Source organism: Anomaloglossus baeobatrachus, chromosome 6 (assembly GCF_048569485.1).
Source record: "Anomaloglossus baeobatrachus isolate aAnoBae1 chromosome 6, aAnoBae1.hap1, whole genome shotgun sequence".
NCBI classification, from domain to species: domain Eukaryota; kingdom Metazoa; phylum Chordata; class Amphibia; order Anura; family Aromobatidae; genus Anomaloglossus; species Anomaloglossus baeobatrachus.
Window position 1 is genome coordinate 369,173,851 of NC_134358.1, and position 27,669 is coordinate 369,201,519.

At 43.4% G+C, this 27,669-nt stretch overlaps 1 protein-coding gene across 2 annotated transcripts in view; it reads left to right on the forward strand.

Annotated features, from left to right (window-relative positions):
- Positions 1-27,669, forward strand: part of ADCY1 (adenylate cyclase 1) — a 1,189,286-nt gene that overhangs the window by 1,092,656 nt on the left and 68,961 nt on the right. For both annotated transcript variants that reach the window (XM_075315022.1, XM_075315023.1), the window contains one exon: positions 10,232-10,378. In XM_075315022.1, coding sequence (XP_075171137.1) covers positions 10,232-10,378 — 147 coding nt within the window. The remainder of the gene's footprint in view (positions 1-10,231; positions 10,379-27,669) is intronic.

Here is a 27,669-nt window from a genome sequence, read left to right on the forward strand (position 1 = left end):
CTGGCTCTTTGTAATTATTTAAATAAATATTTTATTTTTTATTTTTTTTTTAAAAATAGTGCAGTTCCCTCTAATTTTGATACCCAACCAAGATAAATCTGACAGCTGGGGGCTATTTAGTGTGACTTACTCATCGGCCCGGCCAGGTTGCATCCTTCCCCCGTTGCTCTGCAGCTATCCATGTAAGCTCCTGCTCTCTCCTCCCCCGGTGCCACACAGGCTCCCCAGGAATGTGCTTAGTGCTCTTGTGCGTACACCACCCCTCCTCTTAAAGCCTATGGCTGAAAGTCACTATGTATTTAAGGCACCCTCCTACTAAGGGAGATGCCTATGCAACATCCTTAGTTAGTCAGTCTGCCAGTCTGCTAGATAGTTGTCAGGTCCTGTTATCCCTGTATCCATGACCTGTACCTGTACTTGCCTTCCCATACTTATCTACCCTGTCATGAACACCATACCTGTCTGTACCCATATTCCTGTCTGCCTCATTCATCCTGCCTATATCTGCACCTGTGTCCATATCCCGTCCTGGGGGTCAGTTGCAACAGTCCTGGTCACTGCCCTGGGAGTGGCACTGTGCGTCTGTCTCACGACGGGTGCTTAGTTAAGCTCCTCTCACTTAAGGGTAATCTCGGGTCCCCCTTTGGTACAGTTGGTCCACTCCTGCTCGCCATCTTAAACACCAGTGCAGAAGCCTATGGTTATTGGCTCCCCTAGGCTAAAAATATCAGCCTGAAGCCACCCAGAATTGTCGCATCATTAGATGCAACAATCCTGGTGCTTTACCAGGCTCATCATAATTGCCCTGGTGTGGTGGCAATTCGGGTAATATAAATGATTACTGACTGTGATGAGTTGTCAAAAATTACAGCTGCCACAAAAGCCTGGATTAGTAATGGGGGGGATCGAAAAAAAATCTCAGAAAAATCCTTTATTTGAAATTAAAATAATACCACATTCTCTTTCACCAATTTATTAACCCCCAAAACATCCCAAAGGTCCGACATAATCCATATGAGGTCCCACGATGATTCCGGCTCTGCTACATTCAGAATCTGCAGTTACCGAAACAATGACCGATCACTGCAGACTGCACAAAACAGTGACAGCAGCGGGGGTACCCGGTGGTGAGAAGTAGTGTCATCAGTCATGTCAGCCGATGTCACACTTGGGGCTTCCCGCTGCTCTCAGTGAAGGTGGAGCCCGCTGCTAGATTGCCTTGTTGTTGTATCCCACAATCCGGCAGTGGGTTCCACTTTAACTGAGAGCAGCGGGGAGCACCAGTATCATCTCCACTGACCTTACTACCAGATTATTGGATTGTTGTGGCGTTGTCTGGCAATGTGGCCTCACAGCTGCTGGGAGAACCAGTGGCTGTGAGCTATGCTAACTTTTAAGTTAGTGAAACTTACAACCACCGGGCAGCTGTCAATCCAGTAACTTTAAAGGAGCCTTTAAGAGAACCTTTAACATTCCTTGAATTCCTAGCTGCTAGGACTTCTGGAGGCTGTGAACTGTTACAAGTTCACAGCCGCCAGATGTCCCAACAGTTGGGAACTCTAAGAAACTTAAAAACTCTCTTAAGGGCTCTCTTAAAGGCTCCTTTAAGGTTTTTGGGCCTCACAGCTACCAGAATGTTGGACTGGTGTGTCTCCGTGTCCTGCAATCCGACAGTCTGGCAATCTGGCTGTTAGTTCACAGGAGTGCACACTCTGGGGTTCCCCCGCTGCTCTCAGTGAATGCAGTTGAACCCATTGTCGTACTAGGTGATGTGCGCAAATAGAGTATTTAGTTGCAGACATTTTGGCACCAAATCTACGTTTCCTGGCAAAAAAACGCATCAAAACCAAAACATAACCACATCACGTTTTGATGTTTTTTTCTTCCAGAAGATGCAGATTTGGTGTAGGAATTTGGTGTATAAATATCAGCACCAAATCTGGATCTCCTGGTCCCTTTTATTTTTATACACAGCCAAGATAATGTGCACGACAGGGGGTTGCAATCTGTAGTTGTATGCTTTATCTGTGTTGGGTATCTATATACGGGGGACCCTGAGACTTTTTTATTTATTAATTTATTTTTACACTCCATTAGGGGAACCTGTCAGCTACTGTGAGGGCAGCCAATCAGGGACACTGGCATGCCGGCAGTCTGACTGCAGCCAATCACAGATGCCGGCAAAGAGGGTGGGCGGGGGAAACATTGCATATGTATGAGAGCTAATGATCAGATCAGGAAGCACTGTGACAGCCACAGGGAATCTTGGTAAGTCAAATTGTCCTGCTTTGAACCCCGTAGTACTCTGACAATATTATTCCCAAAAACAATTGTGAGTAAGACATGCAACTAGGCATCTTAACCATGCTGTTCCCTATCAGTTTCAACACCTTTCCATCCATTTCAGAATTTTTACAGCCCTCTCAGATCAACATCCGAGGTCTTCCTGAAAATAATTCATGTCATACCCCTTGCACAAGTGACTAAATAAATAACTCCAAATGAATGACAGTTAATATAGTAAAGAATATTGAATGCATGGTTCTGCATAAAATTATGGAAAAGGTCTGTCTTGACAATAAAAGTGCTATAGTTATAATTTCCACACTTCCAGGATGCCCATGTACAGTCTTTTGAATAAAAAGTACATTTAGGAAATGGGGCTAATCTATTGCTTTGAACAAACGATTTACTGCGTTTAGCAACAACCTACGTGATCAAGAATATATTTCTCCACATTTAGATTCTGTTTCACAATCGGCCAATATTTGTGAAAAAATTTAATCATCTGGGTTCTTTTCCAATGGAAATTTGTAATCAGGTGAACAGTATATTGATTTGCTTTTTGTGTCTTTGAGATTAATACATCACAGCTGTAGTTCATTTTGTCTCATTCATGTCCCTCAATATATCATCATAAGTTTATACTATTTGCAGAAATCTTTGGACAAGATTGTGTGATTCATTTTCAAATTCATAGACCTTTTCAAATATCCTCTATGTATGAATAAATCTACCATTAGGAACTTCCCATATGTAATGTGGATGTGCTAAAGTAGCAGGCAAAAGAAAGACAACTACAGTTTCTTGTGGGATACTAAAGTGTGCAATTTACCACTGGTACTAAATAATCATTTCAAATCCAACAATTCAATTGCATCTGAGCAAATGTGATGTGTGAGTTTGATATTCATTTCATTGTTGTTCAACTTTGTTAAGAAAAATCAAAAAACGGATCTTATGTATTACCAAATAAAAAAAATATCATCAATTAATCACATCCTTGTAATAATCTGGTCTCCATGAGATGGTTTCAAATTTAAAACATGATCTATCTCCCATATCCAAAATTACATTAACATACGGGGGTGCGCATTTTGCCCCCACTGCCATGCCTCATTTTTGTAAAAAGTGTTTATCTTTGAAAATAAAATAATTAGGGATCAATACAATTCCAAGCACAACAAACTGCAGTGAGGGATAATCCAAATCTCAAATTAATAGAAAAAAATCTAGATGCCCATAATGCATAGATAGGTGTTATGATCCGGAACCATGGTAGACCACCATAACTCATTGGTAAAAGGTGACAAGAGCATTGGCAACTAATCTGGCCGCCATCCCCTTACTAACCATCAACACTAGAAGTAGCCGAGGGGTGAACTAACATCCTGTGCACCGCGAACCCAGCCGGAGAACTAGCTATCCTAAAGGAAGGAAAGATGAATAACTCTCTGCCTCAGAAAATAGATAAAGAATAGCAAGGCCCCCACATTCAAAGACTGCGGTGATATAGGAAAACACAATACACAGATAGATGATAGGATTAGCAAAAGGTGAGGCCCCCACTGACTAAAATAGGAAAGGACAGGAAAGGGGCTGATGGTGGCCAGAGAAAAACCCTGCAAAATTCCAAATTCCTGATAGTACAAAAAGGCCCTCAGATCGCATGATCTGCACTCCGTCCTATACCAGGCACTCTTGTCATACCAATGAACAGAAAACAAGAATCATTACAAATTCAAAAAGCCACATACACATGGACTTATAGGAGCTATACTCCAAACAAAACTGCAGGGAGTTTCCCAGCTAAGCAACTGAGAGGGAAAATCCCTGCAAGCAAATAAACTGAAAACAACCACAGCAAATGACAAACTCAGATAAGAGTAAAATAACCAAACAACAAATAAAGAGCAAAGCACTTATCTGGGGTAGATGTGGTGTGGAGCAGAATGAAGCAGGCTGGTGAACTAAGAACAACTGACATCCGGCATAGCCTGCTATCCGACCAGGATTTAAATAAGCAGAGAGTTAGCAATGGAAACGCCCATTGCTCAACACACCTGGTCTATGTCCAAACCATTCCTGGCCACAAGAGGGAGCCTCCCAGCAGCCAAAGCATAACTGACATTCACAACAGATAGGTTTATTTGATATGTAAAAGAGTTTAATGTTACAAGTAACTAAATACAGAGTCTTAAAATGTGTTGATATCCTGTGACCTTTTTCACAATTTTTCACAGTACACCCTCAAGCTTAAATGTATTTTATTAGGAATGTATGTGATGTACGAACACTAAGGGGAAAGTGTTTGGGAAGTGTAAAGAAAATAGTACATACTTTTCTGAATATTTATAAAATATAAATATAAAAATTCTGACTTGCATTAGTATTCAGCCTCCTTGAGTCAATAATTTGTAGAACCATCTTTCACTGCAATTAGTGCTGCAAGTCTTTTTGGGTATTGTCTCTACCAGCTTTGCACATCAAGAGACTGAAATCTTTGCCATTTCTTATGCACAAAATAGCTCAAGCTCGGTGAGATTCGATTGAGAGCATATATGCATAGCAGTTTTCAAGTCTTGTCACAGATTGTCAATGGGATTTAGGTCTGGATGTTTAGTGGCCTTGTCAAACATTTGAATAGACCTTGATCTAAACCATCCATTGTAGCTCTGGCAGTATGGTCGTCGTCCTGCTGCAAGGTGAACCTATGCCTCAGTCTCAAGTCTTACGCAGTGCCAACAGGTTTTCCTCCAGGACTATCCTGTATTTAGCTCCATCTTCTCATCAACATTGAATAGCTTCCATATTTCTGCTGAAGAGAAGCATCCCCATAGCATGATGCTCCACACCACCAAGTTTGATGGGATGGTGTTTTTAGAATGATGTGCAGTGTTGGTGTTTCAAAAACATAGCTTTTTGCATCTGTTGTTTATCAAAAAAGCATATAAGCCATCCCACCACAACAAGGTGTACCCAGTTGAGATGGTCCTAGACTGTTTCTAATTATTAAAATCTTACCTTGGGTTAGCTGACCTCAATGTGATAAGAGCAGAGCAGGACAAATTGAGAGGGCTCCCTCTTTAGCCCTATCAAGGCACTGTGATTGCTATTGTGGGTCTCAATAGTTGCCGCAACCTAAAGCCAAGCAATTGCTCCAGGTATAGTTGGATATTTGGCCCTACTTTAACTGGGGTTTAACTGATTGTGTTAGTGCAAAACTGACAGGTCTCATTCAATGCAGTACAGAAATATTGCTGTGTAAGAAACCAGCAATCAAAGTGTAAAATAATAAAGTCCCCCCAAAAATACGAAATTTGAAATACTGTTCAGCAACTAAAAACGCAGCAAAAAACATGCAAAAAAGAAAATATAATTGGTATCGCCATGTCCAGAATGACACAAAATACAACACTATAGGGCAAAATTCATAGTGGCCTGTTGTGTGGATTGTCCTGCTATATTAATGTTGTTATACTCTTGAGTCTAGAGGGAGCACAGAGCATAATAAACTTAACATTTAAAAGATAATAAACATGTGTGCCTATACTTACCTCACTGTTTACCCCTCCGGATGCTATCCGCCCACTGTCTGGACTTCCATGACTCCGTCCTGTCGCATCTGCGAATGCACAGTGATCTCACACCCCAGTGTTCACTCTAGGCTGGGACTTTTAGCCACAAGTAGTCCCTGGAGTTTGTGCAGTGAACTTCAGGGCCTGCTCGCATCTCGAAGCCATGGCTTAGTGGCTTAGAATGAACATTGTAGATTGTAAGCTCTCATGAGCAGGGTTGTCTTTTTTTCCCTCTAAATATTGTATTTTCTATAACTGTTACTTGTTTGTATATGATCCTCCTGAATTGTAAGTGCTGCGGAATGTGTTGGCGCTATAGAAATAAAGATTATTATTATTATTAACATCAGCCAGTGATGAGACACAATTGAGGCATAGCAGATCAGGAAGCAGGAAGCAGTGGGGATTGATGAAAATGTAAGCAGCCAGCAAAGGGTTAACAAAAAAAAAACAACAAAAACCTCACCACCCCCCTCTCCTGCTTGCCTGCTTGTCCATTCCTTTGCTCCTCCATCAGATCAAATTTTTAGTCAACTGTTGACATTGCAGACGCAAAGAGCATCGGGTCCTGCCAGAAGTTGCAGCTAAAGGTGGCATAACACGCTACGAGATCGCTAAAGCGATCTCGTTGGGGTCACGGAATTTGTGGCGCACATCCGGCCGCTTTAGCGATGTCGTTGCATGTGACACCTATTAGCGATTTTGAATCATTGCAAAAACGTTCAAAATCGCTAATCGGTAAGATGCCCCCCAATTCCCAATTATCGTTGCTTCTGCAGTAATGATGTTGTTCGTCGTTCCTGCGGCAGCACACATCACTCCGTGTGACACTGCAGAAATGAGGAACCTCTCCTTACCTGTATCCCGCCAGAAATGGGGAAGGAAGGAGGTGGGCGGGATGTTCGTGCCGCTCATCTCCGCCCCTCCGCTTTGATTGGGCGGCCGCTTAGTGACATTGCTGTGATGCTGAACAAACCACCCCCTTAGAAAGGAGGCGGTTCGCCGATCACAGTGACGTCGCATAGCAGGTATGTGCGTGTGATGCTGCCGTAGCGATAATGTTCACTACGGCAGCGATCTCCACATATCGACCGTACGATGGGGGCGGTTGCTATCACGCTCGACATCGCCAGCATCGGCTAGCGATGTTGCAGCATGTAAAGCGGCCTTTAGAGTTAGCCCCATGCTGGAAATGAGATGGAGGAGCAATGGTCACTACAGTGAGCAGGGGGCCACAGAGGGTAGCTGGAGAGGTAAATGGTGAGGTTTATTTTCTTATTTCTTCTTAACCTTTTGCTGGCCTACAACTGGATAGAATTTTATTGAAATCATGTTTAAGAAATTCCACTCGAATAATTTTGCCATTATGTATAGCATCAAGTCCAGCTTTATTTGATTGTGTATCTGACCTTATATCTACTCAGTAAGGAAGGTAATATGCCGTATTTTTCAGACTATAAGACGCATTGGACCATAAGACGTACCCTGGTTTTAGAGGAGGAAAATAAGTAAAATAAAATTTTAAGCAAAAAATCTGGTCATGACACACTGTTATGGGGCGAGGATCTGCTGCTAACACTGTTATGGGGTAATGTCCCAAAATTCTCTACTAAGGTACCCCATCCTGGTAATGATCCTCCTGCCTTGTATATGATCCCCATCCTTGTATATATGTCTCTCATCCTGGTATAGCCCCATTATGATAAATACCCCCATCCTGATATATACCCCCATCCTGGTATAGCCCCATCCTGTTAAATACCCCCATCCTGATATATACCCCCATCCTGGTATAGCCACCATCCTGATAAATACCCCTATCCTGCTATATACCCCCATCCTGATAAATACCCCCTTCCTGATAAATACCCCCATCCTGTTATATAACCCCTTCCTACTATATACCCCCATCCTGCTATATACCCCCATCCTGCTCATAATATACTCCCATCTTGCTATATACCCACACCCTGCTCATAATATACCCCCATCCTGCTATATACCCCCATCCTGCTCATAATATACCCCGATCCTGGTATATGCCCCCATGCTGTTATATACCCCCATCCTGCTATATGGCCTGTATCGTATGGCACAGAAAAAAATAAACGTTTATACTCACCTTTCCTCACTTCCTGCAGCATCGATCATCTTCCTTTCTGTGTCAGCAGCAGCGCCGCTGACCTCTGTGGAGCCGTTCCCCTGCAGCATCGCGATGTCCTCCTGTCTGCCGGCTCACTGATGTGTGTGGAGATTAGTGGTGCGCACAGCAATGACGTCATCGCTGTGCTCACCGCTCTTTACACAGATCAGCTGACCGGCAGACAGGAGGACATCGCAATGCTGCAGGGAGCGGTGAGTATACCGTACTTATACACTGCCTCCCACGTTGATGATGATGCGCGGAGGGCAGTGAACACAGCCGCACAGGATCACTCCAGGCTGTAGTTGCCAGGGGTGATCACGCAGGCCGGCTGTTTACTATGCCTGCATCCCCCGCCCATTATCCTACCCACCTCTCAGCGCCGGCCTCAGCGCTGAGAGATGATGGGCAGGAGGATGCATGCATATGAAATGAGCGAGCCTACGTGGTCACGGCAGGCGCTGCTACAGCCTGCTCGTGAACTGATTACCCGCTCCACCACAGCACCCTCATTCCCCGCAGCCATGCTTTACATTCAGACTATAAGACGCACCCCCCACTTTCCCCCAACATTTGGGGGAAAAAAAAGTGCGTCTTATAGTCCTAATTGCAAACATATGGTTCCAAAAATCCTCAGACTCTGCATTCAGTATATCCTATATGAGGCTGAAACCAAACATGCACTTTTTTAAATCAGCTTTCGAGCCAAAGCCATGCGTGGCTGAAACACAAATGAAATAGGTTTTTTTTGTACATATCTTTCCTTCATATTTTTTATCCACCCCTGGATTTGGTCTGAAAACCTACATGACATTTCCTACAAACTTTAGGAGTTTGCTGCATCTCCTTTGTGGCGTACGCATCTTTGTGGAGTCAGGGACTGTAGTAACATGTCTGGCATAATAAACGCTGGCACTTTTGGTGAATTTGATGGTTGGGCATAGCCACGTATTATTGTTTCCCCAGTTCTGCTTGTTTTGGAGGGGTTGCCCAAAACTGACGTGAAAACATCAAAAGTCACAAAACATTTGCACCACTCCATGTTGTGCAAAAATTTAGCAACTCTTCACAGCCTTTTATGCCAGTTTTCTTGCATGAAAGCTCCGATGAATAACACAACACTAACTGATATATCACTTTTAACATAGAAGCTAGACTGTAGAGAAACAGCACAATTGGGATTTACCCTGATAGCATTCAGAATAAGTAAAGGTATGTGTTCACCTTTAGGATGAATATAGCAGGTATAAAGATGTCAGCTGCTGCATGCCATGGGCTGCTGGGGCTGCCAATTATTTATGTGGAAAAAGTGATCTATATACTGTGCTGCTAAAAATCATTCAGATGATACGGTATTAATGAAATAAATGGTCTTTATTTGATTGACGCATTTCAAAGTCCAATGACTTCCTCCTCAAGATCTTAGAGACATATAAAAAATAAATAGTCACAGTCGTTTAAATAGAGGTTCACAATTTCAAAAAGAGAGCTTTAACTGGTCATGTGTTCGCTGCAGCATCTCTCAATTAAAAGAAATCAAATGGTTAAAAAGTTTAGGAATTTTGATGTTTTTCCTAAAGTTTTTAACCTTTTTATTTAAATTCTTGTAATTGACAGTTTGACACTGCAGGAAACACATGACCTGTTCTTGTGCCATTTTTGAAATTGTGAATCTCTATTTAAGCGGCTGTGACTGTCTTGTCTATTTTTGTATATGTATCTGAGAATTTGAAAAAGAAGTCAGTGGACTTTGAAATGCATCAATAAAATAAAGACTAGGTTTTTAATTAGTGCCAGATCCTATCTGCCCATATATTTGTAGACTTTTAGTCTAGGAGAGGCATGACACTAGAATAGGGTCCCATCAAAGAAAGGTCACCTTGCTGCGGTGACGGTCACACAAGAATTGGCCAATTTTTTGAGCAAATAACTTTCAGTTTACTAAATATATTTTATATGGCATTAATGTAGTTTACATGTCATATATTGTATGTTTGCATATGTCTTAGAATTAGTAAGACTATTTATCCATCAATATTGATATCATCATCTAAAGTGCTCTTTTATTACTATATTTACTATCCTCCTGAACATACACTTCTTGAACTTAGGATTTGTTAATTTGTTGGCACATTTATCTTAAAGATGATGATGATGGTACAGTATGTCACCAGTATTGTCAAAATTATTGATGGTGCCTTAAAAATCGCTTTTCCTTTTTTTCCCCCAGGATTTGTATTACCAGTCTTACTCACAAGTTGGTGTTATGTTTGCCTCCATTCCTAACTTTAATGATTTTTACATTGAACTTGATGGCAATAATATGGGAGTGGAATGTTTACGACTTTTAAATGAAATAATTGCTGATTTTGATGAGGTAAGTAGTATATTTTAAACTCCTAATTTTAAATAGTCAATAACTTTTATTTAAACAGTGTTGCATTTCTATGAAGCATGTAGATTACTGTGTCATGTACCAATACTATATATGCTTTCTTAAGGCGAAGGGCTTCTTTCTCCTCGAGGACTGATCATTCATGTTCAATCCGTGGGTAAACTCTGTGTTCAAGATAGATTTCCCCATTACTGAGGTAGGAGGTGGTAGTTGCTTATTTTAATATTTTGTGGAAAGGTAGGAGGTGGGGGTTAGAGGCAAACATACTGTGAACATTCTGCCTCAAATTCTCCTTAAACAATTGTGACTCTCCATAGAATTTTATGAGCACCAATTGTCAATTTCTTTCTCAGTAATTTGAAAATCTCTTTTCACTGAAGATAGATTTTACCCATGATTTGGGAATTTTGAAAATGAAAAATCAGTTTAGGAAGAGAAAGAAGCTGTTTTCTCTTGATTAGATATATTGCAAAGTTTCTCGTATACTATTTATTTCTGAAAAATAATTAAAATTACATTTACTCTTTAAGTACACATTTAAGGATAAGTTCACGTAGTGTCTTTCCTATGTTCAATAGTTCCATCGGGGCTTCAAATGTAAAAAGCACGGAAATATTAAATACAGTGTTATATAGCTATATCACACAGTGTATTAGTTTTGCTTTGAGCCCGCCTTAAAAATATCTGCAACAAAATCTGCAGTGTGCGAATTCACCTTAAGGCTACAGTTAGGTCCAGAAATATTTGGACAGTGACACAAGTTTTGTTATTTTAGCTGTTTACAAAAACATGTTCAGAAATACAATTATATATATAATATGGGCTGAAAGTGCACACTCCCAGCTGCAATATGAGAGTTTTCACATCCAAATCGGAGAAAGGGTTTAGGAATCATAGCTCTGTAATGCATAGCCTCCTCTTTTTAAAGGGACCAAAAGTAATTGGACAAGGGACTCTAAGGGCTGCAATTAACTCTGAAGGTGTCTCCCTCGTTAACCTGTAATCAATGAAGTAGTTAAAAGGTCTGGGGTTGATTACAGGTGTGTGGTTTTGCATTTGGAAGCTGTTGCTGTGACCAGACAACATGCGGTCTAAGGAACTCTCAATTGAGGTGAAGCAGAACATCCTGAGGCTGAAAAAAAAGAAAAAATCCATCAGAGAGATAGCAGACATGCTTGGAGTAGCAAAATCAACAGTCGGGTACATTCAGAGAAAAAAGGAATTGACTGGTGAGCTTGGGAACTCAAAAAGGCCTGGGCGTCCACGGATGACAACAGTGGTGGATGATCGCCGCATACTTTCTTTGGTGAAGAAGAACCCATTCACAACATCAACTGAAGTCCAGAACACTCTCAGTGAAGTAGGTGTATCTGTCTCTAAGTCAACAGTAAAGAGAAGACTCCATGAAAGTAAATACAAAGGGTTCACATCTAGATGCAAACCATTCATCAATTCCAAAAATAGACAGGCCAGAGTTAAATTTGCTGAAAAACACCTCATGAAGCCAGCTCAGTTCTGGAAAAGTATTCTATGGACAGATGAGACCAAGATCAACCTGTACCAGAATGATGGGAAGAAAAAAGTTTGGAGAAGAAAAAGAAAGGGAATGGCACATGATCCAAGGCACACCACATCCTCTGTAAAACATGGTGGAGGCAACGTGATGGCATGGGCATGCATGGCTTTCAATGGCACTGGGTCACTTGTGTTTATTGATGACATAACAGCAGACAAGAGTAGCCGGATGAATTCTGAAGTGTACCGGGATATACTTTCAGCCCAGATTCAGCCAAATGCCGCAAAGTTGATCGGACGGCGCTTCATAGTACAGATGGACAATGATCCCAAGCATACAGCCAAAGCTACCCAGGAGTTCATGAGTGCAAAAAAGTGGAACATTCTGCAATGGCCAAGTCAATCACCAGATCTTAACCCAATTGAGCATGCATTTCACTTTCTCAAATCCAGACTTAAGACGGAAAGACCCACAAACAAGCAAGACCTGAAGGCTGCGGCTGTAAAGGCCTGGCAAAGCATTAAGAAGGAGGAAACCCAGCGTTTGGTGATGTCCATGGGTTCCAGACTTAGGCTGTGTGCACACGTTGCGTTTTTTACCGCGGAAACACTGCGTTTAGAACCGCAGCGTTTCAGTGGCAAATTGCATGCTTTCAGCTTTCCTAGCAAAGTGTATGAGAAAGCCGAAAAATCAGTGCACATGCTGCATTTCTAAACGCAGCGTTTTGGATGCCAAAAATCGGTGCGGAAAGAAAAGCAGCATGTCACTTCTTTTGTGCGGTGTGGCTGCGTTCTCTCCCCCATTGAATCAATGATGTGGGGTCAGAACGCAGCTACACCGCATTGAGCTGCTTTTTTGTTGCGGTCCGCGGCCTTTGTCGGCAAGCCAGAACGCAGGCATTTACCTGGAAGTGAGGTCAAGAGGTTTCCTGTTGACCTCACTTCCTGGCAAAGTCCAGGAAAGCCCCCGGTGTCTCCAAAGTGCCCGCCCCGACCCCCGACCCCCCTCCCGAAAATCCAACATGGCCGCGCGCACAGTAGCGCACCGGCCGCCCTGCTCCTATGATTTCTGTCGCATGTGCAATAACACATGCGACAGAAAAATGCCCCCCAGGCCCTGCCCGGTCACCCCCTATTCCCCCGGTATTCCCCTGGTATTCCCCCTTACGTGTCCGGTCGCAGCACTGATCCCCCGCGGCCCCCTCCTCCTTCACAGTGCACGCTGGCCGGTCACATGTGCAGAGCAGCTGACAGCCAGCACTGTGTTCAGTGTGAGCTGTGCTGGCTGCTCGCACTCTGCAGCTGTGACCCGGGGAGAGTGGGTGCAGATTTTTGGCACCCACTCTCCTCAAATGGAGGGTCTGCCCTCCTAGAAAATGGGGGATACGTTCCCTGAACGTGCCCCCATATTCTAGAAGGTCCAGAGGCGACGTGGGACATCCATATGGATTTCTGCGGACCCATTTTTTTCAATTTTTTTGAATAAATTGGAGAACAAGGGAATGATTTGGGGAGTGTTTTTTCTAATAAAAAATTTTTTGTCATTTTTTTTTGCTTTTGTTTACTGTCAATTAGTTATGTCGGGTATCTAATAGACGCCGTGACATCACTAATTGCTGGGCTTGATGCCAGGTGACATTACACATCTGGTATCAACCCCATTTATTACCCCGTTTGCCAACGCACCAGGGCGCGGGATGAGTTGGGGCGAAGCGCCAGGATTGGCGCATCTAATGGATGCGCCACTTCTGGGGCGGCTGTGGCCTGCTATTTTTAGGCTGGGAAGAGTCCAATAACCATGGCTCTTCCCACCCTGAGAATACCAGACCCCAGCTGTCAGCTTCACCTTGGCTGGTGATCTAATTTGGGGGGACCCCACGTTATTTTTTTTTTAATTCTTTATTTATAAATAAAAAAAAAAAGCCTGGGGAGCCCTCCAAATTGATCACCAGCCAAGATGAAGCTGCCAGCTGTGGTTTGCAGGCTACAGCTGTCTGCTTTACCCTGACTGGCTATCAAAAATAGGGGGGACCCCACGCCATTTTTTTCATTGTTTTTTTGTTATTGGATAAATACTAAGCTAGGCACCCTTTAGTGCCACATGAAAGGTACTAAAGGTGCCAGCTTAGAATATGCAAGCGGGGGTGGGACGTTATATATATTTGACATCCATTCATCCATTGACGCTTTTTAGGTTGTGTGCCCACAATCAGGGTTTGCAGCGTTATGGGCGCTGAGTGTTTTCCCTGCGTCCATAACGCTGCGTTGTGCAGTAGAAGCACAGTGGAAGGATTTTTAGAAATCTCATGCCCACTGTGCTTCTTTTCTCCGCAGCATAAACTGACCGGTGGCGCAGCTTCCCGAGCCTCAGCATGTCAATTTATGCTGCGGAGATGAGTGTGCTCTGCAGGTAGCATAGAGCTCCACAGCAGCCTGAACCCAAATCGTGGGCGTGGGCAGCTGCAGGAAGGCTGACACTGTGTACTAGACGCCGTGTCGCTGGATCATGGCCACATAGCCTTAGGCCTGTTTCACACGTCAGTGATTCTGGTACGTTTGTGCTTTTTTTTTTTAAACGTACCAGAATCACTGACATATGCAGACCCATTATAATGAATGGGTCTGCTCACATGTCAGTGATTTTTCACTGCATGTGTCTCCGTGCGGCGTACCTGCGTGTGCGTGATTGCCGTACGGAGACATGTCCATTTTTTTCTGGCATCACTGATGTTCCACGGGCCACGCAGTGGTGTGGTCCGTGAAACTCGTGCCAGAAAAAAACGTGCTTTTAAAATAAAAATCATTTTAACTCACCCGGCGTCCAGCGATGTCCTCTGCAGCCCGTTCTCCCTGCTGCTTCTGAGCCGGCTCATTATTGTTGCGCATATTCATGATGTGCGACACAGCCGACCCGGAAGCAGCTGCTGCAGGGGTCAGCGCCGGCCGGATGCTGCACCGCGGAAGCGATCAGCACCATGGAGAGCGAGAGCGGGCACAGGTGAGTTAATCTCTAAGTGCAATCACGGGCCACGGAGAACGGAGCCCGTATTGCACTTAGACAACCCATGTGTGCCGTGATTCACGGCACACGGAGGGACATGTGCGTGTTTTACACGCCAGTGAAAAACGTCAGTGTTTTTCACTGACGTGTGAAACGGGCCTAAAAGTGAGAATATTGTTGCTACAGCAACATTTTGGGTGAAGTAGCTGTGGATTCAAAATGCTTAATATACTCCTGAATAAAATCCTTGAGGGGTGCAGATTCCAAAATGGGGTCACTTGTGGGGGTTTTCTGACGTATAGGTACCCAAGGGGCTCTGCTAATGTGACATGGTGCGCGAAGTTTATTTCAACTTTTCCAAAATTCAAATGGTGCTCCTTCCATTCCAAGCCCTCCCATTTATCCAAACAGAATGTGGAGAAGGAAATGACATCACAGGTTTTTTTTTCCAAAGGTCTGTGTTCAACCAACTTTATTAACACTGACAAGTCTTAAAAAACGCACCTAAAAAAACGCATGAAAAACGCATGAAAACCGCATGAAAACTGCATGAAAAACGCATGGAAAAACGCATGCGTTTTCGATGCCTTTTTCTCAAAAAGCATTGTTTACAATTCTCCCCTCTGCCAGAGGGTGCGTTTTTTTCCGCGCTGAAAAAAAAGCAACGTGTGCACATAGCCTTAAGGCAGTGATTGCCTCCAAAGGATTCGTAACAAAATATTGAAAATAAAAATATTTTGTTTGGGTTTGGTTTATTTGTCCAATTACTTTTGACCTCCTAAAATGTGGAGTGTTTGTAAAGAAATGTGTACAATTCCTACAATTTCTATCAGATATTTTTGTTCAAACCTTCAAATTAAACGTTACAATCTGCACTTGAATTCTGTTGTAGAGGTTTCATTTCAAATCCAATGTGGTGGCATGCAGAGCCCAACTCGCGAACATTGTGTCACTGTCCAAATATTTCTGGACCTAACTGTATGTTTCCACAATTCATTTCCAAAGCAGGCTTTTTTGTTACTATTCTCTAAGCATATGATAAAATTGGGGATTATTACTGTGTTTTCAGAAAAATGCAGCATAGCATGCATCTTGTGAATGCATCCTGACTGCATATTTTACATACACTCACAAATGCACACCTTGAATATTTGTGGATGGATTTTCCCATCCATACCCTATCCACAGTATATTTACAGCATTTCTGCAAGAAAATCTTTGTGTTACTTATACTTTTAAATGCTGATTTTGTTGTGGATTCCATTATAATTTCCACACGATTGACGATGCAAAGAACGTTAAAATCTATACCGCCGGTCAATTGATGTATGGAAGTTTTCACAATGTGTAGATGAGCTTAAAATCTCTTTAATGTAGATCCTGTTCCTTGGTTACGCCTATAGAAATAGATTATTACTAGACAACTAGGGGTCTATTCAGAGCTGCTAGCTGCCATTTTCATTTTGTGTTGGGACACACCTCTTTGACAAATGATAATATTAAGTTATCAATTTATTCAGAAATTTCCAGGAAGAAGTACATACAAATGCCACAAAAGAGATATTCAAAAAAGTCTCTAAGGAGAACATGACAGTTGATTTATGATGCCTGAACAACGGGGCAACATGAACCACAGACCTCTTGATGAAACCATGCAGTTGATGGGCCTCTCCTCAGACTAGGCCGCTTGTGATTCACCGTGGGGCTGGGGCATGTCTTTTCAACGTACACCAGTGGAAATTCCTCCCTAGGGGCAACAACAGAGGGTAGGGGCACTATAGGTCTATCTCTAAGACTTCTGTCTATCATTATAGCAAGAGCCATGGTGTCCTCTAATGACTCCGGAGTAGCATACTGAGCCAGTGAGTACCTAAGCCTAACTGACAGACCCTGATAAAAATGACTCCCAAGAGCAGGATCATTCCATTGGGTGTCAGTTACCCAGCTATGGAAAGCACAGCAGTACTCCTCATCCAGCAGCACCTCATGATGAAGCTTACAGAGCTAAGAATCAGCAAGGAAGACTCAACCAGGGTCATCATACACAAAGGTTACAATTGAGATGGAAACAATTAAGAAGACCATGATGATAGGGAGTGGGGGATGGGTCACCTTCTGACACTAACCTGTGTCTGACACCTAAGCTCCCCTAATGTCCCGATACAAGTCCTTACTTTTGTTGCCATCATGTGCCTAGTCCCTACTTGTCCCTCCACTCACTCTGTGTAGTGACAAGGTGAATGCTCTAGATATCTCCACTACTGTAATAAAACACAGGGGAAGGAAGACAGATAGAGGGACATAGATAAAAAGATTTCCACAACTGCTGCAGCCAAACTGCAGGCTGCAGGAGACTAGAGATCAGCAACTTCACTCTTGCAGCCTAACACCAGGGCAGCAAGCAGCACGGCTCCATGAGTGTCCATTGACTTTCTCCTTCAATGGGGATCAATTCAAAATGGGATGCAATTCTATAACTGGCATTAGGTGATGGGACATGTGACTATTTGAAAGGAATGGGAGTGGTCCCAAACCGGATGCACCTGTGATGAACTGACAAGAAACTACCAGCAAGGAAAGAGTCCTTAATCCTTGCTGCAATTAATGAACGCAAATACTTTTAATATCTAGAGTTTCACAAGGCAATGTGAGACTCACATCCCAAACCTGTCACAAGTCTCCCCAGGACAGGAGGCCCTCATGCCAGTACAGCATAGCTGGCTGCAATAACGGAGCTGGTCTCTGATTAATGGTGCACATGGTTCAGGCAGCTTGATCCAGCTGTCAGGTTCTCTTTAAGAATTATTTCATAGGGAATTAATGTATTCACTAAAATAGACATGTACACTATGTCACAAAAGTGAATACACCCCTCATGTTTTGGTAAATATTTTATTATATTTTTCATGGGACAGTACTGAAGATATGACACTTTGATACATTGTAAAGTAGTCAGAGCACAGCTTGCACAATAGTGAGTACACTCCTAAGTGAAAATGTCAAATTGTCCCCAATTAGCCATTTTCTCTCCCCGGTGTATTGTCTCAATAGTTTTGCAAGGTCTCAGGTGTGAATGGGGAGTGGATGTGTTAAATTTGGTGTAATCGCTCACAAACTCTCTCTTACTGTTCACTGGAAATTCAACATGGCACCTCATGGCAAAAAAATTCTCTGAGGGGCTGATAGAAATAATTGTTGCTCTACATAAAAAAACATGGCCACAGCTATAGGAAGATAGCCAGCAACCTGAAACTGAGCTTTAGCACTGTTGCCTAGACCATACAGCGGTTTGGTGACCATCCAGGTGAGGAGTACAAAGACAAGTGTGTCTTGCCTATGATCATGTATGGTGGTGGGAGTGTCATGATTTGGAGCTGAATGAGGCTGTCATCTGTGGGGAGCTACAGTACATTCAGTGAACCTTGAATGCCAGTATGTACTATGACATACTGAAGCAGAGCATGATCTCCTCCCTTCAGAAACTGGGCCATAGGACAGTATTCCAGAATGAAGACAACCCCATACAGTCCTCCAAGACGATCACCACCTTCTTGAAGAAACTGAGAGTGAAGGTGCTGTACTGACCAAGCCTGTCACCAGACCTAAACAGTATTGAGTGTCTATGGGACATTCTCAAATGGAAGATGGAGGAGCTCAAGGTCTATAACATCCAATAGCTCTGTGATGTCACCATGTAGGAGTGAAAGAGGATTTCAGGGGCTCCCGTGAATCTCTAGTGAACTCTATACCCAAGAGACTTAGGGCAGTGCTTAAAAATAATGGTAGCCACTCAAAGTGTATCAAAGTATCATATCTTCTGTATTGACCCATGAAAAGATAAAATGTTTACAAAAAATGTAAGGAGTCTACTCACTTTTTTGATATATTTTAATGTATGGTGAAATGCCCTCCTTAAGAAGAGTTTTTTTTTTACATTTGTTATTATTGATGTTATTTATTTTGCATATATGTATTTTATTTTTATAAAGTAGGAAAAATATTCTCTAACCTCCATAAAAGCCCTATAAACATTTAATTGGACTTCATGACAAATTTCACACTCTGTACTATTGGCTTTTATGGATTCAGGTGAACTTTATTCAATTTTTCCAGTTTGACACCCTGGTTTGAGGACTTGCATTTTTTGTTTCTGCATCCTGGCAGCTGTGGTTGCATTTGATTATTTTTTTAGGTCTGGTATATATGTATTTTTTCTGTGATAGTTTGTAAGTTTATGCACTAAGCAAGGGGTAGGTACCTTTTTCATGCCAGCGGCTATTTGGGAATTTCTTCCAACCTTTGGGGGCTGCATAAAATTATGAACTTGAAAATTACTCTACTATATTTGGTCACCCAATTAATTAACTCACCCCTACAGCGGTGGCTGGAGTTGCTTCTTGTTGGTGCGGTTGTGATGTTAGGTGATATTGATTATATTGTTCTCATAACTACTGGGGGCATATATACATCAAAAGAGTGGCTGCGGGCATATATGTCACAGGAGACGCTGGAGGCATATATACATCAGGAGATGCTGGTGGCATATATACATCACAGGAGTGGCTGGGGGCATATAAATCACAGGAGACGCTCGGGCATATACATCAGAATGGGGGCTAGGGGGCATAAATACATTATAGAACGGAATGGTGGCTTATTTACATCACAGGAAATGCTGGGGCATACAGTAGAGACCAAAAGTTTGGACACACCTTCTGATCTCTAGAATAACTATTAAGAGGAGACTTTGTTCAGCAGGCCTTCATGGTAAAATAGCTGCTAGGAAACCACTGCTAAGGACAGGCAACAAGCAGAAGAGACTTGTTTGGACTAAAGAACACAAGGAATGGACATTAGACCAGTAGAAATCTGTGCTTTGATCTGATGAGGTCAAATTTGAGATCTTTGGATCCAATGAATGTGTCTTTGTAGAAAAGGTGAACGGATGGACACCACATGGCTGGTTCCCACCGTGAAGCATGGAGGAGGAGGTGTGTTGGTGTGGGGGTGCTTTGCTGGTGACACTGTTGGAGATTTATTCAAAATTGAAGGCATACAGAACCAGCATGGCTACCACAGCATCTTGCAGCGGCGTGCTATTCCATCCGGTTTGCGTTTAGTTGGTCCATCATTTATTTTTCAACAGGACAATGACCCCAAACATACCTCCAGGCTGTGTAAGGGCTATTTTACTAAGAAGGAGACTGATGGGGTGCTATGCCAGATGACCTGGTCTCCACAGTCACTAGACCTGAACCCAATCGAGATGATTTGGGGTGAGCTGGACTGCAGAGTGAAGGCAAAAGGGCCAACAAGTGGTAAGCATCTCTGGGAACTCCTTCAAGACTGTTGGAAAACCATTTCCGGTGACTACCTCTTGAAGCTCATCAAGAGAATGCCAAGAGTGTGCAAAGCAGTAATGAAGCAGAAGGTGGCTACTTTGAAGAACCTAGAATATAAGACATATATTCAGTTCTTTCACACTTTTTTAAGTATTTCAATCCACATGTTTTAATTCATAGTTTTGATGCCTTCAATGTGAATACAATTTTCAGAGTGATGAAAATAAAGAAAACTCTTTGAATGAGAAGGTGTGTCCAAACTTTTGGTCTATACTGTATATACATCAAAGGAGCAGCTGGAGGCATATATACATCACAGGAGGAGCAGGGGAATATATATATATATATATATATATATATATATATGTATACTGTATATATCACAGGATATATACACATATACATCACATGAGAGGCTGGAGCATATACATGACAGGAGCGGCTAGAGGCATATGCATCACAGGAGCAGCTTATACATCATAAGTGTGGCTGGGGTAATATTAATGACAGGAGGGAATGAGGCATATATATATATCTATATCTCCTGTGATGTATATGCCCCAGTCTCTCCTGTGATGTATATGCTCCAGTCTCTACTGGGATTTATATGCCCCAGACCCTTTTATGGTGTATATGCACCAAGCGCCTCCTGTGATTTTTATATATATATATATATATATATATATATATATATATTTATATTTATATCTATTAATATATATAGCTATATATATATATATATATATATTTATTTACATATCACAGGAGGCGCTTGGTGCATATACACCATAGAAGGGGCTGGGGCATATAAATCACGGTAGAGACTGGAGCATATACATCACAGGAGAGGCTGGGGCATATACATCACAGGAGATGATGTGGGGCATATACATCACCGGAGATGCTGGGGCATATACAGTACATCACAGGAGGGGCTAGGGCATGTACATCACAGGAGGAGCTTGGGCATATAATTCACTGGAGACACTGGGCATATACATCACAAGGGTGGCTAGGGGGCATAAATACATCATAGGAGTGGATCAGGGGCGTACATACAAATCATGGGGACCCAAAGCAAAAGTCTGAATGGGCCTCCATAATAAAAAAAAAAAAATGTAATAAAATATTAACATAATAAACAGCATACACGTTACTGGGGTGGCTTACACATTACTGGGGGAAATATACAACTTACGGGGCAGCATATAAGTTACTAGGGGTCAGTGGGGGGGCCATACAAGTTATTGGGGGCTTATATACACACATTCATTATGAATTAATCTTTATCCTAGCCAGGCTATACATCTACCAGTCCAGTAAGTAGACTGTTACTGGGTGCGGCTCCATCTGCAGAGCACCAGTCTAGGCAGTGCTGTGCACCTGTGCTCCTGTTTTGTGACTGTATGTGACGCCTGACACTCGCTGAGCACCGCAGCGCCTGGCGCTCGCTGAGCAGCGCAGAGTGCCTGATGCTCACTGGACACCACAGGGTCTGACACTCGCTGAGCACCGCAGTGACTGACGGTCACTGAGCACCGCAGTGCCTGATGGTCACTGAGCAGCGCAGGGCCTGCTAACAGTGGAATCAGCCGCAGCCAACAAACCAAAGAACTACAGAGTAAACAGTACTAAAAAATAATCCTACCAAAGTGCCTCACAGTAATTAGTGATACATTTACTGCTAACAAATACCAGTAGTATAGAAGTGTGGCACCCTGGACAAGCCAGGGGCCACAGAGAACAACACCAACACACCCCACACTCCCGGTCAGGCACACCAAAGTCAGACAAAAACCCTTGTTGCCTTCCTCCAGGGGCTGATGTTCACACCAGGGGGGTGGGCCAGGCGGTTGACCCCGCCCGCCGAGGAGTTCGCAGTCCTGGAGGCGGGAAAAGAGGGCAGTTCAGTTTTGAGTAGAGTTGAGGAAGGAAGGAAAGTGGTAGTAGAGCAGACTGAAGTTGGTCCGGGTATGTGGCCCGGACGGATGAGCAAGGTTGGCAGATGGTAGTGACCGTCTGCAGGAGTGGCCTATTGGAGCTAACCGTAAGGACCGTGGACGGGCGGTGGCCCGGCGGTACCGGACCGGTACGCAAAGAGAAGCCACCACCATCCGGCAGGGGCTTACGGACCCCGGCAAGGCTAGGAGTCGCTGTGAATTTGCCAAATCCATTAGCGAAGGGAACCTCCTGGGTTTCCCAGCAGCCAAGTCCCGACAGAAGGCAACTGTCCAACCGAGAGAGGGAAACACAGTCACCGCCAAGGCTAAAGTTCCCAGGGCCAGAGCCTGCGGGCAAAAGGGGCTCCTTCAGCAACCTTCAAGCTGGGGAGCGGGTTACCAGTGGGAACCCATTGGAACCGTTACACTACATAGGTGCAGGGAAAGGCAGTCACCATCAACCTGCCGGGAGGAGAAACACCGCAGCCGTCTGTGGGACCCATCCATCCAGCCGTGTGTTTTACCGAGAACTGTGTCCTCATCATTGGCTGAGTGAGTACCACCGTGCCGTGCGGCACAGCGCTGCCCCCGTGACCCTGCACCTCACCAGGCCCCGTAACCTGCCTGCCATCCATCCCTACCCCATCACCGGGCCCAGGGACACCAACCCCCTACCCACGGAGGAGACAACTAACATCCAGGCTGCTCCCTGTCATCGCTCCCGGGATCCCCCGTCCAGAGCAGCGGTGGTGTCACCAATATCACCACAACCGTGGGTGGCGTCACAGACAATAACCAAATCCTCACCATCCAATCCTCACCCTTTTCACTCACGGGCGAGGAGGGCCGCTCGAGTCCCCGGGATCCAGCCCACCACTCGAGCCACCACCGAGCAGCAGCAGCCGCAGCAGCAGCGGCCGGACCCGAGCAGTGGGAGAGCGCAGCGTCCCCTCCTCCGCCCGCGACAGAAGCAGGTGATGAAAAACCGTTCCTAAATTACCTCTTAAGATTAAGATAAATATCAGCAGTGAGAAAGGGGATAATACATGACTTTTAATAGAATTATCATTTAAAAAAATTGCGTAGTGCTGCAATTTATAAAAGATTTTTTTGTGCAAACAAATTAAACAACATTCATGTCCAAGAGGACCAACACAGATAGTGTTGGAGCCCCCCCGGTGGTGTCCGTCAGTAATATACCATATTCACCAGATGGACATCGAAGGGCTTCAACACCAAATCCGTGTCCAAGATTCATGGACACTGTAAAGTGATGACTGGTATGAGCCGGGTAAGCAAGGCATAAACCTATAATCCTGTTAGTTAGGTTAGGGTCATAGGAGGATATATTCCAGTGGGAACCAAACCTCCCAAGATGACTCACCAGTGAAATATACAGTGTGGAGTTAATAAATCCCCCCAAGAAACAAGCTTTTGACCATACATGGAAACACCAAAAATTACCAACCGTAACCTAACAAAAATCCATCCAAGATCACAGTGGTGTTTCCTGGATTTAATTCAGAGTATAGCCATGGCAGTAAACATGTAGGTATAATTATTGCCTCTTGCTTATAATATCCGGTTCATTAATACATCATACAATTGTACATAAAAAATTGATTGGTCTCACCCAGTTGTAGGTGCAGGTCAGTTGTTAGAAGGGGGTCATCAGGATAGATAGATCGGGTGGCTGTCCATGGCCGGGTAGGAGCTCTCTCCCGGGCAGGAACTAGCTGAACCCTCAAAGCCCATTAGCTCCAGCCCTTACAAGGGCCATCCCAGACTGACCCTGAATAGATTGGCCTTAAAAATTCATCACCATGGAACCTTCCGATGCGTTTCCTCCGCCAGGATTCATCAGGGGAGATACTGTAGGTGAAGGGCTAAAGATACATGTGTAGAGACCCCAAAATACAAGTGGTCAGGCTCTAGGGTAAGCTGCCACTGAAAGTGTCCACCATTAAATAGACCATTAATCGTGGCTCCAATCAGACAATCAAAAAAACCGCCAATTATACATCAAAACGAGTGTTTAAACGCACCTGTCTGTTCAAGAGGCAAGTAACAGGTTGCCATAGGTAGCAAAACATCACACAGCGTGGGGCAGTGCTGAGCGCAGCCATCTTGTCCTGCCCACCTGGGCATGTCATCAATCCCAGAATGCTACACACCACAGTGACTATGACATCCGTAATGCAGGACAGTGCTGAATCACTACCTGGATGAGATCCTTGCTCCATTCGTGACAGCGTTACCATCACACGTAAGGGATACCTCAGATCTATTACTAAAACTTGATGGTCTTTCTGTAGACTCCAAAACTTTATTGGCCAGCATTGATGTGGAGGCTCTTTACTCCTCCATCCCTCATGCAAGAGGGATGGAGGCAGTAGACAGCTTCCTAGGCACAAGAGGGTTGCAATTCCAGCAGCGTAACCAGTTTATCAGACAACTTTTGAATAATTGTCTTACTCGCAAATTCTTCCTATTTGACCACAAATTTTTCCACCAACTCAGGGGCGTGGCAATGGGTTGCCCTTGTGCCCCCACGTACGCAAACATCTACCTGGGTTGGTGGGAAGAAACAATGGTATTTGATACATCTAAGGCCCATGGGAACTATCTGTCTAAGGTGGAATTATGGCTCCGTTATGTGGATGACATATTCATCCTATGGTCAGGAACACAAGAGGAGTTTCAGTCCTTTGTCAGTCTGCTGAATATCAATAACCTGGGTTTGGCTTTTACGTCTGAAATTAAAGAGACAGAAATTGCATTTCTAGACGTCTTAATTAAGAAAAGCGTAACAGGGGATATCTGTACGGATATGTACCGTAAACCGACAGCCTCCAATTCCCTCTTACACTGGGAGAGCAGCCACCCAGTAGCTTTGAAGCGAGGTATACCAAAAGGACAATACCTGCGGGCTCGCAGAAATATTTCCGATGGGGAAACATTCAGCAGACAAGCAAGGGACCTGAGACAACGATTCCTGGACAGAGGGTACCCAGGTGGAATCTTGAAAAAGGCATACGGTGAAGCAAAAAATAAGAACACAATACAACTTCTGAACCCAATTAACCCCTTAGTGACGGAGCTAATTTTCACCTTAATGACCAGACCAAATTTTGCAATTCTGACCAGTGTCACTTCATGAGGTTATAACTCTGGAACGCTTCAACGGATCCCGGTGATTCTGAGATTGTTTTTTCGTCACATATTGGACTTCATGTTAGTACCAAATTTAGGACAATATTTTTTGCGTTTATTGAAGAAAAAAATTGAATATTGGCAAAAATTTTGAAAATTTAGCAATTTTCAACTTTTGAATTTTTATACCGTTAAACCAGAGATTTCTGTGACACAAAATAGTTAATAAATAACATTTCCCACATGTCTACTTTACATCAGCACAATTTTGGAAACAAAATTTTTTTTTGTTAGGAAGTTAGAGGGGTTCAAAGTTTATCAGCGATTTCTCATTTTTACATCAAAATTTACAAAACCATTTTTTTAGGGACCACATCACATTTGAAGTGACTTCAATAGGCCTAGATGACAGAAAATACCCAAAAGTGACACCATTATAAAAACTGCACCCCCCAAAGTACTCAAAACCACATTCAAGAAGTTTATTAACCCTTCAGGTGCTTCACATGAACAAAAGCAATGTGGAATGAAAAAAAGCAAAAATTAAATTTTACCTAAAAATGTTGCTCTAACCCAAATTTATTCACTTTTAGAAGAACTAACACAACAAAATGGACCCCAAAACTTGTTCCCCACTTTCTTATGAGTGCGCCGATACCCCACATGTGGTCAGAAACCTCTGTTTGGACAAATGGGAGGGCTCGGAACAGAAGGAGCAATATTTGAATTTTGGAAAGCAAATTTGGCTGAAATAGATTGCGAGCACCATGTTGCATTTACAGGTCCGCTAAGGTACCTAAACAGAAGAAACCCCTCACAAGTGACACCATTTTGGAAACTAGACCCCTCAAGGCTTCTATCTAGGGGTATAGTGAGCATTTTAGATCCACAGGTACTTCACAGATTTTGTTAACGTTACGTTGTCATATTGAAAATTTTAATAATTTTCTCAAAAATGTTGCTTTAGCATCAATTTTCTCACTTTTTCAAGAGGTAATTCCAAAAATTTGACCTCAAGGTTTGTTAACCACTTTTTTATGAGCGCGGTGATACCTCACATGTGGTCTGAAACCTTTGTTTGGACAAATGGGAGGGCTTGGAACGAAAGGAGCAATATTTGAATTTTGGAAAGGAAATTTGGCTGAAAAAGATTGCGGGCACCATGTCACATTTGGAGGACCCCTAAGGTACCTAAACAGCAGAAACCCCACACAAGTGACCCCATTTTGGAAACTAGGCCCCTCAAGGAATTTATCTAGATGTTTGGTGAGTACCCTGAACCCCCAGGTGCTTCACAGAATTTTATAACGTTGAGCCATGAAAAAAAAAAAAAAAAATTTACCACAAAATTGTTATTTCAACCAGGTAGCTTTTTTTTTTACAAGAGTAAAAGGAAAAAATTCAGCATAACATTTATTGTGCAATTTCTCCTGAGTTTGGCGATACCTTATATGTGGTGGAAATCAACTGTTTGGGCGCATGGCAGGGCTCGGAAGGGAAGGAGTGCCATTTGACTGCAAAATTGGCTGGAATCAATAGCGGACGCCAGGTTGCATTTGGAGAGCCCCTGAGGTGCCTAAACAGTGGAGGTCCCCCACAAGTGACTCCATTCTGGAAACAAGACACCTCAAGGCTTTTATCTAGGTGTATAGTGAGCAGTATGAATCCACGAATACTTCACAGAATTTGATAAGCTTAGGTTGCCATATTGAAAATTTTCATTTTTTTCACAAAAATGTTGCTTCAGCATCAAATTTCTCACTTTTTCAATAGACAACAACAAACCGTGGACCCAATAGGTTGTTATCCAATGTCTTATGAGCACAGGGATACCCCACATGTGGCCAAAAACCTCTGTTTGGATAAATGGGAGGGCTTGGAATGGAAGCAGCACCATTTGAATTCTGGAAAAGTTGAAATAAATTGCGGGCACCATGTCACATTTGCAGGGCCCCTTGGGTACCTATACATTAGAAACCCCCACAAGTGACCCCATTTTGGAAACTGGATTTTATTCAGGAGTATAATAAGCATTTTGAATCCACAGGTACTTCACAAAAATGTTGCTGTAGCAACCAATGTCTCACTTTTAGGCTATGTGGCCATGAGCCAGCGACACGGCGTCTAGTACACAGTGTCAGCCTCCTGCAGAGATGTGAGTGTTGTGCACGGGAGAACGCAGCTGCCCATGCCCACGATTTGGGTTCAGGCCGCTGTGGAGCTCTATGCTACCTGCAGAGAACACTCATCTCCGCAGCATAAATTGACATGCTGAGGCTCGGGAAGCTGCGCCACAGGTCAGTTTATGTGGCGGAGAAAAGA